The sequence below is a fragment of the Phyllostomus hastatus genome, unplaced genomic scaffold (genome assembly GCF_019186645.2).
Source record: "Phyllostomus hastatus isolate PE091 unplaced genomic scaffold, TTU_PhHast_1.1 phas_contig_1162, whole genome shotgun sequence".
NCBI classification, from domain to species: domain Eukaryota; kingdom Metazoa; phylum Chordata; class Mammalia; order Chiroptera; family Phyllostomidae; genus Phyllostomus; species Phyllostomus hastatus.
In genome coordinates this window covers 8,680,484-8,696,360 of record NW_025333537.1, presented here as the reverse complement: position 1 = coordinate 8,696,360, position 15,877 = coordinate 8,680,484, and the positions used below count along the sequence as shown (strand labels likewise).

General features: G+C 45.2%; 1 protein-coding gene across 2 annotated transcripts in view; it reads right to left on the bottom strand.

Moving 5' to 3' along the window:
- The window catches only part of NAA25 (N-alpha-acetyltransferase 25, NatB auxiliary subunit), a 57,363-nt gene extending 49,245 nt beyond the window's left edge, over nucleotides 1–8,118 (bottom strand). The window contains exon 1 of one of the 2 annotated variants that reach the window (XM_045841405.1): nucleotides 7,719–8,118. In XM_045841405.1, coding sequence (XP_045697361.1) covers nucleotides 7,719–7,776 — 58 coding nt within the window. In that variant the 5' untranslated portion in view covers nucleotides 7,777–8,118. Of the gene's footprint in view, nucleotides 1–3,692; nucleotides 3,743–7,718 lie in introns of those variants that run through there. The other variant, XM_045841415.1, reaches the window with a different exon arrangement.
- Between the last annotated feature and the right edge of the window lie 7,759 nt (nucleotides 8,119–15,877).

Genomic DNA, 15,877 nt, shown 5'->3' with positions numbered 1-15,877 from the left:
AATTCCACACAAAAACCTGCACACAAATGTTTACAGCAGCTTTATTCATAACTGTCAAAACTAAGAAGCAACGAAGATGCCCTCCAATAGGCTAATGGGTAAACAAACAGAGATACATCCATTCAATGGAACATTACTTGGGGATAAAGTAAGTGAGCTATCATGCAACATAAAAACATGGAGGCCCTTGCTGATGTGGCTCAGTGGACTGAGTGCCTGCCTACTAACCAACAGGTCACTGGTTTGATTCCCAGTCAGAGCACAGGGCTGGGTTGTGGGCCAGGTCCCTGGTTGGACGTGTGCAAGAGGCAACTGACTGACAACCTACTAATGTATCTCTCACACATCAATGTTTCTCTCCCTCCCCTTCTTCCTCCCTTCTCCTCTCTCTAAAAATAAATAAAATCTTTGACAAAAAAACAAAACAAAACAAAAAAAAAAACGGAGGAATGTTAAATACATATTGCTAAGTGAAAAAAGGCAATCTGAAAAGGCCACATATTATCTGATTCCAACTCTGACATTCTGGAAAAGGCAAAAATTATACAGAGTGGAAAAATAAGTGGTTGCCAGGAGCTGGGGGAGGGATGGACAGGTGAAGCGCAGGAGATTTTTAGGCAGTGAAACTATTCTGTATGATACTGTGATGATGGATACATGCTATCCTACATTTGTCAAAACTCATAAAATGTACAATACAAAGAATGAACTCTAATATAAACTAGTAAACTATGTAACAAATGTAATACACTAGTAGGATGTTAATAGGAGAAAGTGGGGGGAAAAGGGGAACAGCGTGGGGATGTACAGGAACTCTGTATTTTCTGTTCATTTTTCTGCTCTTAAAAATAAAGTCACCCTGGCTGGCATAGCTCAATGGATTGAGCGCGGGCTGCAAACCAAAGTGTCACAGGTTCAATTCCCGGTCAGGGCACATGCCTGGGTTGCAGGCCACGGCCCCCAGAAATTGCACATTGATGTTCCTCTTTCTCTCTCTCTCTCTCCCCCCTTCCCTCTCTAAAAATAAATAAATAAAATCTAAAAAATAAAAAATAAAGTCTATTAATAAATAAATTTAATAAATTTTAAATTTATAAATAAATTAATAAATTTGAATTTAAAAATAACAAAAGCAAAGATTGATTTCCAGAGAAGGAAAATGAGAAGTGCTATAACTGGGAAACAGAGTGGTAGTTGCTGATTCTAAACACAGAAAGACAACTGAACACAGACCAGTTCACGAATCCACTACCCCTGCTGGTTCCTCATTGCTCACCTAGGTCCCAAATCAGCAGAGGGACAAAGAAGGCACAAACAATTCAAAATAATCTATGGCTCTGATGGCCCAGAGTGTCCCAAATAATAAAAACTATCATTTTACCTAACAGTTTCAATTTTTTTCCCAAGGAATACTTTACTAAAACTTTTGACAGCCACATGAACGCATGAGTTTCATTTCTTTGGTCTTCAATTAACTTAATATTGATGAGCACCAATAATACTAGGTAAAAACATTAAAAAGAAGCCTTACTCTGGAGGTAACTATAATCTACAAAGGAAGATCAAAGATTTAATACTCTGGTAGAGAGACTGGAGATTGAAGAACTCCAAACACAGCCAATCTTGGCCTGAATACCCAAATACCTAATACCTGTTTTCTTAAATCCTTAGCTCAGCCAATAGGCCTTCACTTGTCCTTTACAGAATGCAACAGAGACACTTCAGCTCAATAAATGATACCTCTTCCTAAAGACCCGATGCTGGTCTCACGCTGAAGTCAGTTCTGAGTTACTTCTGACTCAGTCCTACAAGATTCCAGGTTTACAGAACATATCTTTAAGTCTTTTCCAAAAGCGCACATCTTTGTAAGATGCCGTACCTTAGGATCTGCCCAGAGACGTATCAAGCCCGAGCTCAGGACTACAAGGATACTGAACTTTTTCCCCTCTGTAGTTGACAAGGCTCTGAAATTACTGTTCTACCTACCCGCGCCCTCGTCTCTGGAAACGGTTTCTACTGCCTCTGCTGAAGAAGTAGGACTGGATAACCATGTCTAGTCCATGTAATTGTAGCCCAATGGGATGGACATTCGATCCAAGCTGGACAAATCAGCTTTCTTCCTGATAGTCTGTAACTGCAACACTGAAGGCTGGAGTCAGGAGACTTTGGGGGTATCTAAAGCTCATTTGGAAGGCAATAAATATGAGTCTGAGGTTACCAGTAGCAACTCAGGAATTTCTATTTTTGAAGGAGCCCTAGTTAGGGATGCAAGTTGGTTGATGGGGGAGGGGGGGTGAATAAAAGAGTTATATCTTGACTCTTCATTTACATAACATTTATAAAGTAATAAAAAACATCAACCTGCCCTGGCTGGTGTCCCTCAGTGGACTGAATGCTGGCCCGCGAACCAAAGGGTCGCTGGTTTGATTCCCAGTCAGGGCACGTACCTGGGCTGCAGGCCAAGTCAAGTCCCCAGTAGGGGGCGTGTGAGAGGCAACCACACACTGATGTTTCCCTCTTTCTCTCTCCCTTCCCCTCTCTAAAGATAAATAATTAAAATCTTTTTAAAAATCAACCATGTGAGGGTACAGCAAAATGGAGCTGTCTGCCCTCTTTGAGTTATTTCTCCCCCACAATATTCAGAGCTATCTTTTAAAACGCAAGCTTGATTATCCCATTTCTCCAGCTGAAAATCTTCGGTACTTCCCACTGTCTGTAAAATAAATGTCCAAATCCTTGAAATGGATGTCAAAGGTCTGAGTGAGCGCACCTCTTAGGCCCCCAGGTGAAACAAGCTCCTTTTGCACACTCACTCTCTCCGTCCCTCTGCCTGCTTTGTCGCCTGGCCAGCCTCTGCTCTTCTTTCGTGCTCCGTGTAAAAGGTTACTTCCACAGGGAACCTTTTCTGGACTTGTCCCCAACGGCCGAGATGCCCATATCCTATGCTCTCATGGCGACCTATACTCTTCCTTCAAAGTCCTTAACACAAACGTAATGACTAGGTATACTATCAGTTTAGAAATCTGTTGAGCTCTGGCTGGGTGGCTCAGTTGGAGCCTAGTCCTGTACACCAAAGGTTGTGGGTTCAATTTCTGATGAGGGCACATACCTACGTTGCAAGTTCAATCCCCACTCAGGGTGTGTGTGTGTGTGTGTGTGTGTGTGTGTTCTAAAGCCTCTGGAAATATTTTTTCTTTCAAACTTCTCTATTTCTATTTTGCAATTGCTGTCCCAGCAATTCCTGTATTCTGACTATCACTTCCACCCCTCCTTCCCCAACCACTAAAAAATTTTTTTAATTAATAATGGTAGGAGAAAGCCCTGGTACCCACCAAGTCACTTGACAATACAAAATCTGTTAAGCCCTGGTTGGTGTGACTCAGTGGACTGAGTACGGGACTGCAAACCAAAAGGTCACTGGTTCAATTCCCAGTCAGGGCACATGCCTGGGTTGTGGGCCAGGTCCCCAGTGTGGGGTGCACGAGAGGTAACCACACACTGATGTTTCTCTACCTCTCTTTCTCTCTCCCTTCCTCTGTCTAAAAAGAAATAAATATATTTTTTAAAAATCTGTTGAGAACCACATAGCACAAGAGAATCGTTTTAGCAAAAGGAGAATTAATAATAAAGGAAGTGTTCTAGCAAGGCCATGGGTGATTTTCAAAAATCAAAAATGCAATACCCAAACTTACCAAATTATGAGTAATGAGATGCACTCTGAAGATGTTTCAACTAATCATTTTTCTGCCCAAAAACACTATCTTCTAGCCACTGGAAACAGAATTTCAATCCCTCATATCTCACCCCACCACAATTTCACAATTATTCACCCTTACAGCTCTGCCCACTGTACCCCAAACAATATTCAGCAAGAGCTGAAGACGGGCTAAACAGCGGTAAAATCCTAAAGCCTTGGCAATACAAAAAATACTGTACACCTTGACCAGCATGGCTCACCTGGTTGAGCGTCACCCTGCTAAACAAAAGGATGCAAAACAAAAGGTCGCAGGTTTAATTCCCAGTCAGGGCATATGCCAAGGGTTGTGGTGCCCCAAGGCAACCAACTGATGATCTGTTTCTCTCCCTCTCTTTCTCCCTCTCTCCCTCACTTCTAAAAATAAATAAATAAAATCTTTTTTAGGGCTGGACTCTCCAGCGACAATGCCTGTGTCCAAATCCCAGCTCTCAGCAAGCTAATCTCTGGCCTTTAATTCACTACTGTCACAACAATCTTACCTACCCATTAGGGCAGTCAGCATGCAACTAAGCTAACTCAGCGCTGACATGCCTTGAACTTCTGGCTGGTGGGCCCGTACCACCATGAGTGATCTTGTTCACTGGTCCACTAATGAGTGTCTGAATTCAAGGAACGATAGTACTACTAATGTATTTAAACTTAAAGCAGAGGCTGCACCAAAGTCTGGAGGTCAAAAGTCAAAAACACTGCCCTAGCCAGGCAGTTCAGTTGGTTAGGTCATCTGATACAACAAGATTGCAGGTTCGATCCCGGTTGGGCACATACAAGAATCACCCAATGAATGCATAAATAAGTAGAACAGCAAACTGGTGTTTCTCTCTCTCTCTCTTCATCTTTCCCTCTCTGCCTCTCTTGCAGTAAAATCAATATACAAAATTTTTTTTTTAAAGTCAAAAGTGCTGAAGTCAAGGACACTCTGTACCCTTTCTTTTCCTATTCCAGCCAGTTTATATTAATTGCTTTGGAATTCCTAAAGAGTGTCTTCTAATCTTCTTCCCATGGAACTGTAACAAAAGCTACTAATTCTGGCTTCACTTTTGAGAATATGACCTCTGGTTAACACATCCTGATATTTAGCAATGTGAAATGAACAAGGTTTTTCTTCTTGAATAGTTCAAAACACTATTAATTCTAAAAGACTTACGGGGCACCAAAGGCATTTTCTTTGGTCCTCAAGAACAATTTTAGAAATACAATTATTCTCAAAAGTATTAAAACTTGCTGTTGGGAGAAGACTTTTGCTATGCGTCCATGTCATTTGCCCTCACTGAAGATTCTAAATAACACCCTGGCTGGTGTGGCTCAGTGGATTGAGTTCCAGCCTGTGAACCAAATGGTCACTGTTTTGATTTCCAGTCCGGGCGCAGGCTTGGGTTGCCGGCCAGGTCCCCGGTAGGAGGTGTGCAATAGGCAACCACACAATGATGTTTCTCTCCCTCTTTCTCTTTCTCTTTCCCTTCCCCTCTCTCTAAAGATGGATAAATAAAATCTTAAAAAAAAAAAAAAAAAAAAGAAAGAAAGAAAAGATTCTAAATAACTTGATTTGGAGAGAGAAGAGGAATCTCACCTAACTTTTTGGTTGTTGACAATGCTTTTGGGTCTTTTATTTGGCGTGGAGAGCTGGTAAAGTTAGCTGTAATACTATTTTTGGAAGATAAGTAACTGCCCTTTAGCATAAAAAGGGAATGGGGGGCAGAGTGCAAATTCTCAGACACAGCCCCAGATCTGTATTACGAACCAGTAGAGTAATAGAATGTTCCATTGGCCAGGTGGCCCATGAAATTTACAAGGAACTGCAGAAGGCACTGAGTATAGGGCAGGGTTATTAAGACGGTATGGTCCTTGGACCTGGGAGACCCAGGGACCATTTCAGAATGTCTGCGATGGAAAACTGTCATAATGAAACTCAGATGTTACTTGGCCTTCCTCATCATTCTCAAAGTGTTTTCTAACTACAAAACTCAATGAACAGAAAAACTGAAGCCCATGAGAACGTACATGTCTTTTATTAAAGATATTCCTTTCTAATATATTATAATTTATGAATTACAATAAAGATGACTATACATCAAAAAAAGCTTTTGAATCTTTTTAGTTAAAAAAGAACAAAAATCTGCAGGCAGCTGCTGCACAGAATTGTAATGAGCCACATACCGTAAACCATGGATTCAGTGCTTACCCTCCACCCCCCCCACCCCCCCCACCACACACACCCCCCCCACCCCCCACCACACCCCCCCTTGCATATTTCATCCCTGCTCTCTGAAAATGTGCTGGAGAGCAGAAGAGGATGCAGCTCTGGGAAGTGGAAATTAGAGTCTTATCTCTGCCACTCCGCACCTGTGTGGCCTTAGGCAACTCAGTATCTTCGGCTCAAAGTAAAGTGGTTTCCAGCACAGCGGTTAAGAGGGTGAGCCTGGGGCAGTCAGCGGAATGACTTCACACAAATTAACGCACCAATAAACCCAATCTCCTCCTTTATGAAAAAGGGGGGAAAGAGGGATTGGGGGAAAAACAATCACCTCCAGAGAATATGTGAGGATTAAATGAGATAACCCACATAAAAAGCCAAGGACGGTGACGGACATAATTTACAGTCCATACACATTAGGTATTATTACCCATCTCACAGGGTTGTTAGAATCACCTGAGATGTGAAAGTAAAGCATCGCACAAGTTACAAAATAAAAGGAGGACCAGATCTGGCCAGGTAGCTCAGTTAGAGGGTCCTCCCAATACACCAGGGTTCCAGGTTCGATCCCCAGTCAGGACACATACAAGAATCAACCAATGAATGCATAACTAAGTGGAACAAAAAAAAAATCGTTTCTCTTTCTCTTTCTTTCTCTCTCTCTCTAAAATCAATCAATAACTTTTATTTTTTTTTAAGAAGGCAGGTCCAATTGTGCCAGAGAAAGAAAAAAGAAATTTAAATAATCTCAGCCATGAGCAGTCTCTCCATTTAGTAACATCACGCTACCAACACAAGGTCTCATTTTACAAAAACCACTGACCTTCAAGCTTTCCTTGCCATAAACTGAGACAGACCAGGACCACACAACCATCTAAGAGGAAAAGAAATGCAAAAGGGACCACTGTCTAATTACAGCATTTATCCGTTATTGAAAAGGTGTTTCCTTCCTGACTCAAATCTGTGACTTTTCACAACCAGGGTGGCAGGATGACATCAAGGTCTTAAAACTGTGGGCTGAGATAAGCGTTAGGGGCGGCGGGAGGTCCACTTAGCACGCGAAGGCACGCTGCAGAGAAAACCAGACAAGAAATGCCCTTGCAGCGGTCCTGCAAAAGTCCCTCCATCGTGAGCGACCACAGTCTCCTCACCGCTATTCGGGCTCCAAGGCCCCCCGGCCCCCCGCCTCCCACGTGTGCCCAGAGCAGCTGTTTCTCCACTAAAAAGCTCTGAATTGGGAGCCTCGAACACCGGCCTGCTCCTGCCTCGATCTGGGTGACCTTGCGTCAGCCCCTTCCCCGCTTTAGACCTCCGTTTCTCCGTGTGCACCCAGCACACCCGATCAGACAACCCCCTAGGCTCCGCTCCCGTAATGAAAAGTCTCCAGTGCGGCATCCTCCCTCGAATAGGGTGTTCCACCCTGCCGCCGGAGTCAGCTTCCACCTGCGGGGAGACGTCGAGTCTCCCTCGGTGTGGCCCTAACGACGCAGCCTACGGGGAGCGCAGGTCACAGCGAGAGGAAGTGGCTCACACCGGCCGGCGCTGCCGACCTGCCGCTGCCCGGACGGCGCCGCTGCCACCTCAGGGCTCAGGAAGCGCCGCCGGCGCCTACGCGAGGCCCGTGGCTGCGGCCTAGCGGCCCCGCGCGGCCCGCCCCCGACGCCCACGAGCCCCGCTCCCGGACCCTCAGCGCCCTTCCTGGGCCTTTGCCCGGGGCTCGGCAGCCCTCGGCGCTTCCGGCCGGCGACCAGGCTGGCCACAGGCACTCACCGTAAATGGGCCGGAGGCGCCTGTCGTTAGGGTCCTGCACATGGCCCCGCGTCGCCATGATGACAAGCGCAGAACCACAGTGCGCACGCGCGGGGCAAGCCCCCGGGAAAGGGCTGTTAAAGGGCCAGTGCGGATCTCGCCAGTCTATCGCGATGGGACGCGACCCAACGCACCTGCTGCGAAAGCGCTGACACCCCCCCGCCCCACTTTCGCACCCCAGTTTCCTGTTCAATAGGGACTTTTCCTCCCCTGTGATGGTAGAATCAACCTAGCTAGGAGAGGCAGTTGCTGAAGTGGCAGAGGCGGCTGTTGCTGAGAGAGCAGAGGCGGCTGTGGCTGTTGAAATCCCTTCCGAGCTACGTGCTGGGGGAATGAGGACCAGAAAGGAGAAACTTGGTCAAAGTTAGGGCTCGGCCGCTCCTGCTTAGCCTCTTTATCCTCTGTGCTGAAAGACCAGTTAGCCTTGTCTTGAGTTGTTGAGAAACGGGGAACTCCCCTGGGAGAACGAGTTCCAGATCCCTTGACCCCTCTCCTGGGGCTCAGCCAAGGAGGAAGCATCCTAGATGAAGAGTGAACCGGTCAATTGCACCGCAGTAAAGCTGGCAGAAAAAAGTAATTCAGTCAGTATGTGTTGCAAGTTCTTTCAATGTATTATTTCATAAATGCTCGTAACAACTCTGGTATCTTCCGAGGAGGTAGACTTTTTTTTTAATCAATGGTTTATTCATACAAATGGTTACTGAGTGCCTGTTATGTGGCATGGTCTGTCATAGGCACGAAGGATACATCAATAATAAATAGACAGGCTTTGGGGGAGCTTTGCTTATCGTGGGGGAGACAGACAATTAAATGACTGGAATAGATGTACGGGGTGGGCAAAAGTTGGTTTACAGTTCTGAGTCCGTAAAAGTGTTAATAAAGCTGTTGTAATCATCATAACCTGCGTGTCTTTTTCCATATGAATAACTGTAAACCTACTTTTGTCCACCCTGTATATTAGACACGGGAGCCACCTGGAAGTGCTCCCAATAGCCAAAACTAGAACTATTTGAGCGATAAAATTCATAACATAGTAGTGAATTACAGCCTGAAGTATAAGATAAACATACATAAGCCCATGCTGATATGAATTTTTTTTAAAGATTTTATTTACTTAGTTTTGGAGAGAGGAGAAGGGAGGGAGAAAGAGAGGGAGAGAAACATCAATGTACAAGAGATACTCAAAACATCGATCAGCTGCCTTTCACATGCCCCCAACTGGGGATGTGGCCAGCAACTCAGGCATATGCCCAGACTGGGAATTGAACTGGTGATCTTTTGGTTCTCAGGCCAGCACTCGATCCACTGAGCCACACCAGCCAGGGCATGAATGTTGAATAAATAAATAGATAGATAGAAGAGACTCATTGTCATTATAGCATTTTGTGTAGCTACTTCCCCCTCCAGAAAGTGAAGCTTCACTTTCCCCTTAGCACTTGAGGGTTAGCTGGAGTTATGTACCAATCTCCAAAGAGTTAAGTGTAGAAAGGGAAAAATAATAACCTCACAGGGGAGAAACCTGGTAAAAACTACCTTAACTAATAGATCGAAGTTAACGTTATCGATGAGAATTATGTTGATAGGTACCCCCAACAGGATGCGAAGAGAAGGCAACTAGACTTCTGTAGTATTTTTCCAGAAAACCCATAAACCCAGACTAATGATAATGACACCATGAAACAAATCAAACTGAGCAACATTCTACAAAATACCTGACCTGTACAGTACTTTTCAAAACTGTCAGGGCTGTGCAAAAATAAGGAAACAATGAGAAACTGTGACAGTCCAGAACAATCTAAGGTTACATGACAACTGCACATAATGTGATATCCTGGTTGCAATCCTGGGGCAGAAAAAGGGCATTAGTGGAAAAACAGTTAAAACCCAGATAAATTCTAGGGGTTAGTTAATAGCATTGTGCTAATGTTGTTTCTTATTTTGGTGAATGTATTATAAGATGTTACCATTAAGGAAAAGTGAGTGAGGAATATGTGGATACTCTCTATACCCTCTTTTCAGCTTTTCTGCAAATCTAAAATTATTCCAAAATAAAAGATTTTCAATGTATCATTTTCAATAATCAGTGAGAGGGCTATTTTTAAAAAACCAGATGCACTAGAAACTCTCATTTCAGCTCTGTCCCAAAGCAAGCTAAGAGAGAAAATTTCAGTAGCAACTGCACAGAGAAATTCGTATCGAGAATGAAGGTCCATTAATAAAGATACAGCCTGTGATCCTTGGAAAATCATTCCTAAGGCTTTGGAGGCTTTCAAATGACCCAGATAGAAAGGTTGTCCTCAGGGAGAGGGGGTGGGGCGGTGGAGTTCCCAAAGCGTGGTCCCGGATCAGCAATGTCAGCATCAGCCCGGGAACGTGTTAGCCAGGCGCTGCCCCAGACCTGCTGAATCAGAAAACTCTGGCAGTGGGACCTACCAGTGTGTATTTGTGTAAATCCTCTGGTGATCTGCATTCAGACAAGTGTGATTCTTCTGCTTTAAGTCAGAGGTGGGTATACTTTGACCCAGGGGCCAAATCTAGCTTATTACATGTTTTTGTGTAGCCTCTGAGTTAGGAATGGTTGTTACATTTTTAAATGGTTGTGAAAGAAATGGAAAGAACATTTAATGACCTGTGGAAATTCTATAAAATATAAAGGTCAGTGTGTATAAACAGAATTTTCTAGAACACAGCTATGCCCATTCATTTGCATATTATCTGCAGCTGCTTTGGTGCCATAATGACAGCACTGCAGGTGAAGCAGAGACCACGCGGCGTAGAAAGGCTAAAATATTTACTATCTGGCCCACCCCAGAAAGAGTTTGTCAACCTCTTCTCTAGGATAATGGATGGCATCTAAATACCCCCAGGGTAGAATTGTCAGGTAATTGAACAATGTGATATTTGGGACATATTTATACTAAAATGATATTCAGTATTTCACATTTAACCAGGAGCCCTGTATTTATTTGCTAAATCTGGTAACCCTATCTCAGGGAGAACTCCATGCTCTCAAAATCACGCTGACCAGCAAGAATGAAGGTCAGGAGCCTCAGGTAGGCTGACTCCAGGATCGCTCTAAGATGATGTGGCCAGGTATGACCAGGCTCAGGTTGGCCTTACAAAAGAGAGAAGAGAGAGGGGACCAGGCTCAGGTAGGGCGAAGAGGAACAACACTCATTCACGGTTGTGCACAAGAAAGAGCCAGTGAGTCACCTGAGTTTGAAGAATTTCCCAGAATGGAAAAATACAGCACCTCCAAAGGGCCACGGAGGAGGCTCCTGGCCAGGACGGTGGTTGCTCAGCGAGGTTCTTAGGTTACCTTTGTTGGCCTGGCCCCAGAGGAATGCTGACGGGCTGGGCACCCTGTGCCCCGACCTTGGCGAGGACCAGAGCACGACGGACCTGCCTAACAGAGGCCTCTCCATCCTTGAGCCACCATCCCGGGCAGAACATATCTCCTTCCACCCAGAAAGCCCGTTGCGCATCCAACTAGGACGAATGGGGCTTCCCTTTTCCCATTCCTACCCCTTGTCCTCCAGAGCCTAAGGCTGAAGCTGTGACCTGGCTCTGGGCCTGTCCTTACCTGCTCCCTGAGAGGCAGCTTCCACACCCTTTGGCAGACATGAATCATTCCAGCTAACAAATGAGATGACCCACAAGGGAGCCAAAAACCCATTTTTCTTGCTGTGCGATTCAGAACTTAGAGCTATGAGCGCTGACATGGGAAAGTGCTTGGCACACAGCAGGTGCTCATTAAATAAGCCTTTCCCTTTTCTGGACTTAGAACAGGGGGCACGCCCTCCATTCTTTCCCTGTTTGGTGGCAGCTTTGCTCTGGTGAGAAACCCTCTCACTCAAGAGCCGAGACACACAAGGGTGCATTGTGCCTGCGTGGCTGGAGGACACAGGGCGGGGACGCCTCGCTCGGATGTAGTGATTGTGCGTATCTCCACCCAATGATTTTCTAGTTTTCCTTTCCCGTCTGTGACTACGTTCCAATATCTGGTCCCAATAACCCTTCACAGAATAAACATGTAAGTGCATGCTTCTTAGTTTTTGTGGCAGATTGCCTGCGCTTTTGACAGTAGAATAAACAGCAGCTCTGACTCTGAAATCAAACAGACTTGGGTCTATATCTGGACACTGCCATGTATCAGCTGTGTGACCCTAAGCAAACGACTGGATAGCTCCGAGCCTCAAGTGTCTGCATTTGTAATATTATGGCACTACCAGGACCTACTTCGCAGGGTCGATGTGAGGAGTCAGGGCTATGATCCACGGGGAGAAACAAGCAGAAAGAGAGCACTCAACGACAGTCATGCGTTATCACTGTTTTATACTAGTAATACTGTTATTACTCCCTTCTCTTAAAACGGCAGGAATCACCTCCTGCTACTTTGCGACACCGAGGAAGGAATGGTCCCCATCTGATGGGTCCTCTGGGGGGAGTAATATCTTGGAATCTCCCGTACCACTTCGCATAAAGTAGGCTGAAAGAACAAGGTACAGAATTAAAGGTGCACAAGGCAGAGAAACAAAGCCCTGGGGGCTCAGAGTCTGGGAGAACCAAGGTCACGGTCTCGGTTTGCCCAACAATTGCTGTGTTGATCCTGGGCCTCCTTTTCCCCATCAGAAATGGGTCCCATCTACCTTTCAACAGCCCCTCTGCAGCCTTTGTCCACCCACCCCAGCACTTCCACTTCTGTCCACCAGGTGGCATATGAATGCCACGTTGCCCAGGCTACTTTCCAAATCAGAAAGGATCTCATTGTTAACTATTTTTTAATAAAACTTAGCAAATACGAAGTCTTTGTAAGCTATCTCTGTATAATTTTATACTCCGATTTATTGATTTAGTATTTACATATCGTAACATTCACCCATTTTAAGTGCACAATTCAATGATTGTTTAGTACATTTCACAGGTTGGCAACCACTGCAGTAATCCAAATTTAGAACATTTTCATCACCCAAATAATACCCCTCTATAAGCTATACTTTTTAAATTATGAAATGTTTCACAATGTGTGAAAGTAAAAAGAACGATACCCATGTTCATACATGACGCAGGTCTAACAAATGCTAACATTTGGCCAGCATAGACTTTTAAAAACTAAACTTACTGGAGTGATCTTGATTAATAAGATCACGTAGGTTTCAAGTGCACAATACGATGCATCATCTGTATACTGCACCACATGCCCACCATCCAGTCAGGTCTTCTTCCGTCACCATATATCTGGTCCCCTTTACTACCTCCTCCCTCCCTTCCCTCTGGTAAGCACACTGTACTGTTGTCTGCAAGTAGCAATTGAGTGCCTTCTATGTGTCTGAGTGTGCTAGGCACCAGGCCAGGAATATGTGACTCTTGGCAGCTGCTGGGAAGTAAACGTGGGAGGAAGAGAAGAATTGGTGGTAAAGGCTCAAGGGAAAGCTGCATTCAGTGTATTCTGTTAGAGAAAATAACCCCTAGCCTTGATCAGGGGTTGCAGGGTGGGGCGGTGTGCAGGGAGATAGTGAGGGGGAAGTCCATGCTGGTTTTAAGGTTGTATTTATTTATTTATTTATTTATTTTTGGAGTGTGGGGAAGGAAGGGAGAATGAGAGGGAGAGAAACATTGATGTGGGAGAGAAACATAGATTGGTTGCCTCTTGCACGCCCTCAACCAGGAACTGGCCTGCAACCCAGGCATGTGCCCTGGCTGGGAATTAAACCAGCAGCTTTGCGGTTTGCAGGCCGGTGCTCAATCCACTAAACCACACAAGGCAGGGCATGCTGGTTTTCCAGACTTGGTAATGATAGCTTTGGCCAGAAGAGAGGGATTCTCCTCCCCACTCCTGGATAGGACCTGAGTTTGGCAAAGCAGGTAAGGGCAAGGCAAACTATCTCCAGAGCTCTATCAACGTTCCATTTTCTTCAACGCCAAATCTGCCTGAGCGGAGAAGCAAAGCTCCGGCCCTGTCCCCCCCCAAGTTTAGGTGCAGTAAGTCTGGGTTGTGTTTGCAGGCATGGGGGGCGTGGGAGGTGTCCAGGACCAAAAATTAAAATTTTTTTATTTTAGGTTTTTTTCATTATTCTTAGTATCTCAATTACCGTTGACATTCAATATTGTATCAGCTTCAGGCATGCAGCATAATGATCAGACATTTATGTTACTTCTTTTTTTTTTAAGATTTAATTTATTTATTTTTAGAGAGGGAAGGGAAGGAGAAAGAGAGAGCGAAACATCAATGTGCCATTGCTGGGGGTCATGGCCTGCAACCCAGGCATGTACCCTGACTGGGAATCGAACCTGCGACACTTTCGTCCGCAGCCCGCACTCAATTCACTGAGCTATGCCAACCAGGGCTTTATGTTACTTCTAAAGTGATGTCCCCAATGTTTCCAGTGTCCACCTAGCACCATTCATTCATAGTTATGACAATATTATTGACTACCTTCCCTATGCTGTACTTTACATCCCCGCAGAAATCTAAATATTTAACCAGCCCTCAAGTGATTCTGGCGCAAGGAGATGAGGATGGGGTGTTTCCTATCTCTAGTTGGAGAAACACTGTCTAAGGGGACCAGCATGAAATCTTCTTCTTCTTCTTCTTCTTAGATTTTATTTATTCATTTCTAGTGATAGTGGAAGGGAGCGAGGAAAACCTTGATGTAAGAGAGAAACATCAATTGGTTGCCTCCTACAAGCCCCCAACCGGGGACCTAGCCTGACACTCAGGCAAGTGCCCTGACTGGGAATCGAACCTTTTGATTCACAGGCCAGTGCTCCACTTACTGAGCCACAGCAGCCAGGGCTAATCAATCTTTCAGAGATGTTCTCCTAGTAAACTGGGAAGCAGCTCCTCTCAAAGTCAAGCCTAAATCCTTTCTGCTGCTGCTATAATCACCAGGCCTGTTTTGGTCAGAAATACAAGATTGGTAAACTTTTTAAATTCCTGCCGCTGGATATCGGCCAGTACCAGTAAGGCACCCCAGGGGGGTGAGTGAAGTTTGAGCTCCTCATTATTCCTACTTGAATCCTTGCTCCCCTGGACAAGGTTGTCCGTCTCCCCCTGTAAACTCTGTATTCAGAACTTCTGAGTCACCCGTGCAAGGGAAGAGAGTGAGTTGTTCCCGGGAAACAGGATCACTGGTCTTCTGTTTATTTATCCAGAATGTATTTATACCAAGTTGGCAAGTGAGCGGGGTAACTGGAACTCTCCTGCACTGCTGGTGGGAATGTTAAATGGTACGATCACGTTGGAAAACAGTTTGGCAGTTTCTTGTAAAATTAAAACATAGACTTAGCATGTGATCCAGCAATTCCACTCCTGAGTATTTATCCAAGAGAAATAAAAACACATGTCCTCCTCAAAGACTCTGTACAGAATGTTCATAGCAGCCTTATCCATATTAGCCAAAAACTGGAACCAACTCCCATGTCCATCAACACAAATTGTTGGTACATCCGTCCACAGGGTGGATTGACACCAGGCAACAAAAGGGACTGGATCATTGATACGTGGAAGAAAAGGGGCCACACACAAACCTGACAAGCTCAGGGGAGGCCTGCGTGGTGGTCTCACAAACTCGGAGACCTAACGCGACCACATAGGACAGTCTGAAGTGAACAACTCTCTAACTAAAAGCAGGTCATGGCAGGCACTCATGTCCTGGCTGCTATTTTTCCCCAACAAAGGTCAGTCTTTGCCTTAACTGAGCCTGTCTGTTGCCTTTTGGCATCGAGGATAACACACCTTTGGAATGTCAAATTTCCTTCTTCTGGGCCCCTCAGAGCACTGGCACCGCACCAGGGGGAGACCACAGACACCCTCATGGTCATGGTTACCATGTCAGTTGTCGGCGGTTGTCCTGTGCCCACCTGTGTGAAACACGTGTCTATCGCTTTACTCTTCATCCGCTTCCAGAGGTCCCCCCTTCTCCGCTTTGCTTCCTCCTGCTCTCCCCTCATCTGGCACCAGTGGATTCCATGGAACCCACGAATGCCTCCTCTTTGGACTGTAATGTATAGAATAAAGTGCAATACTGCCCTTCTCCAGAGTATTCTCTCAGCTCCTCGTGGTTTTGCTTCCCAGCAATTGTCGTCAATTTGGCTCAAATAAACTTACAAAAATTCGC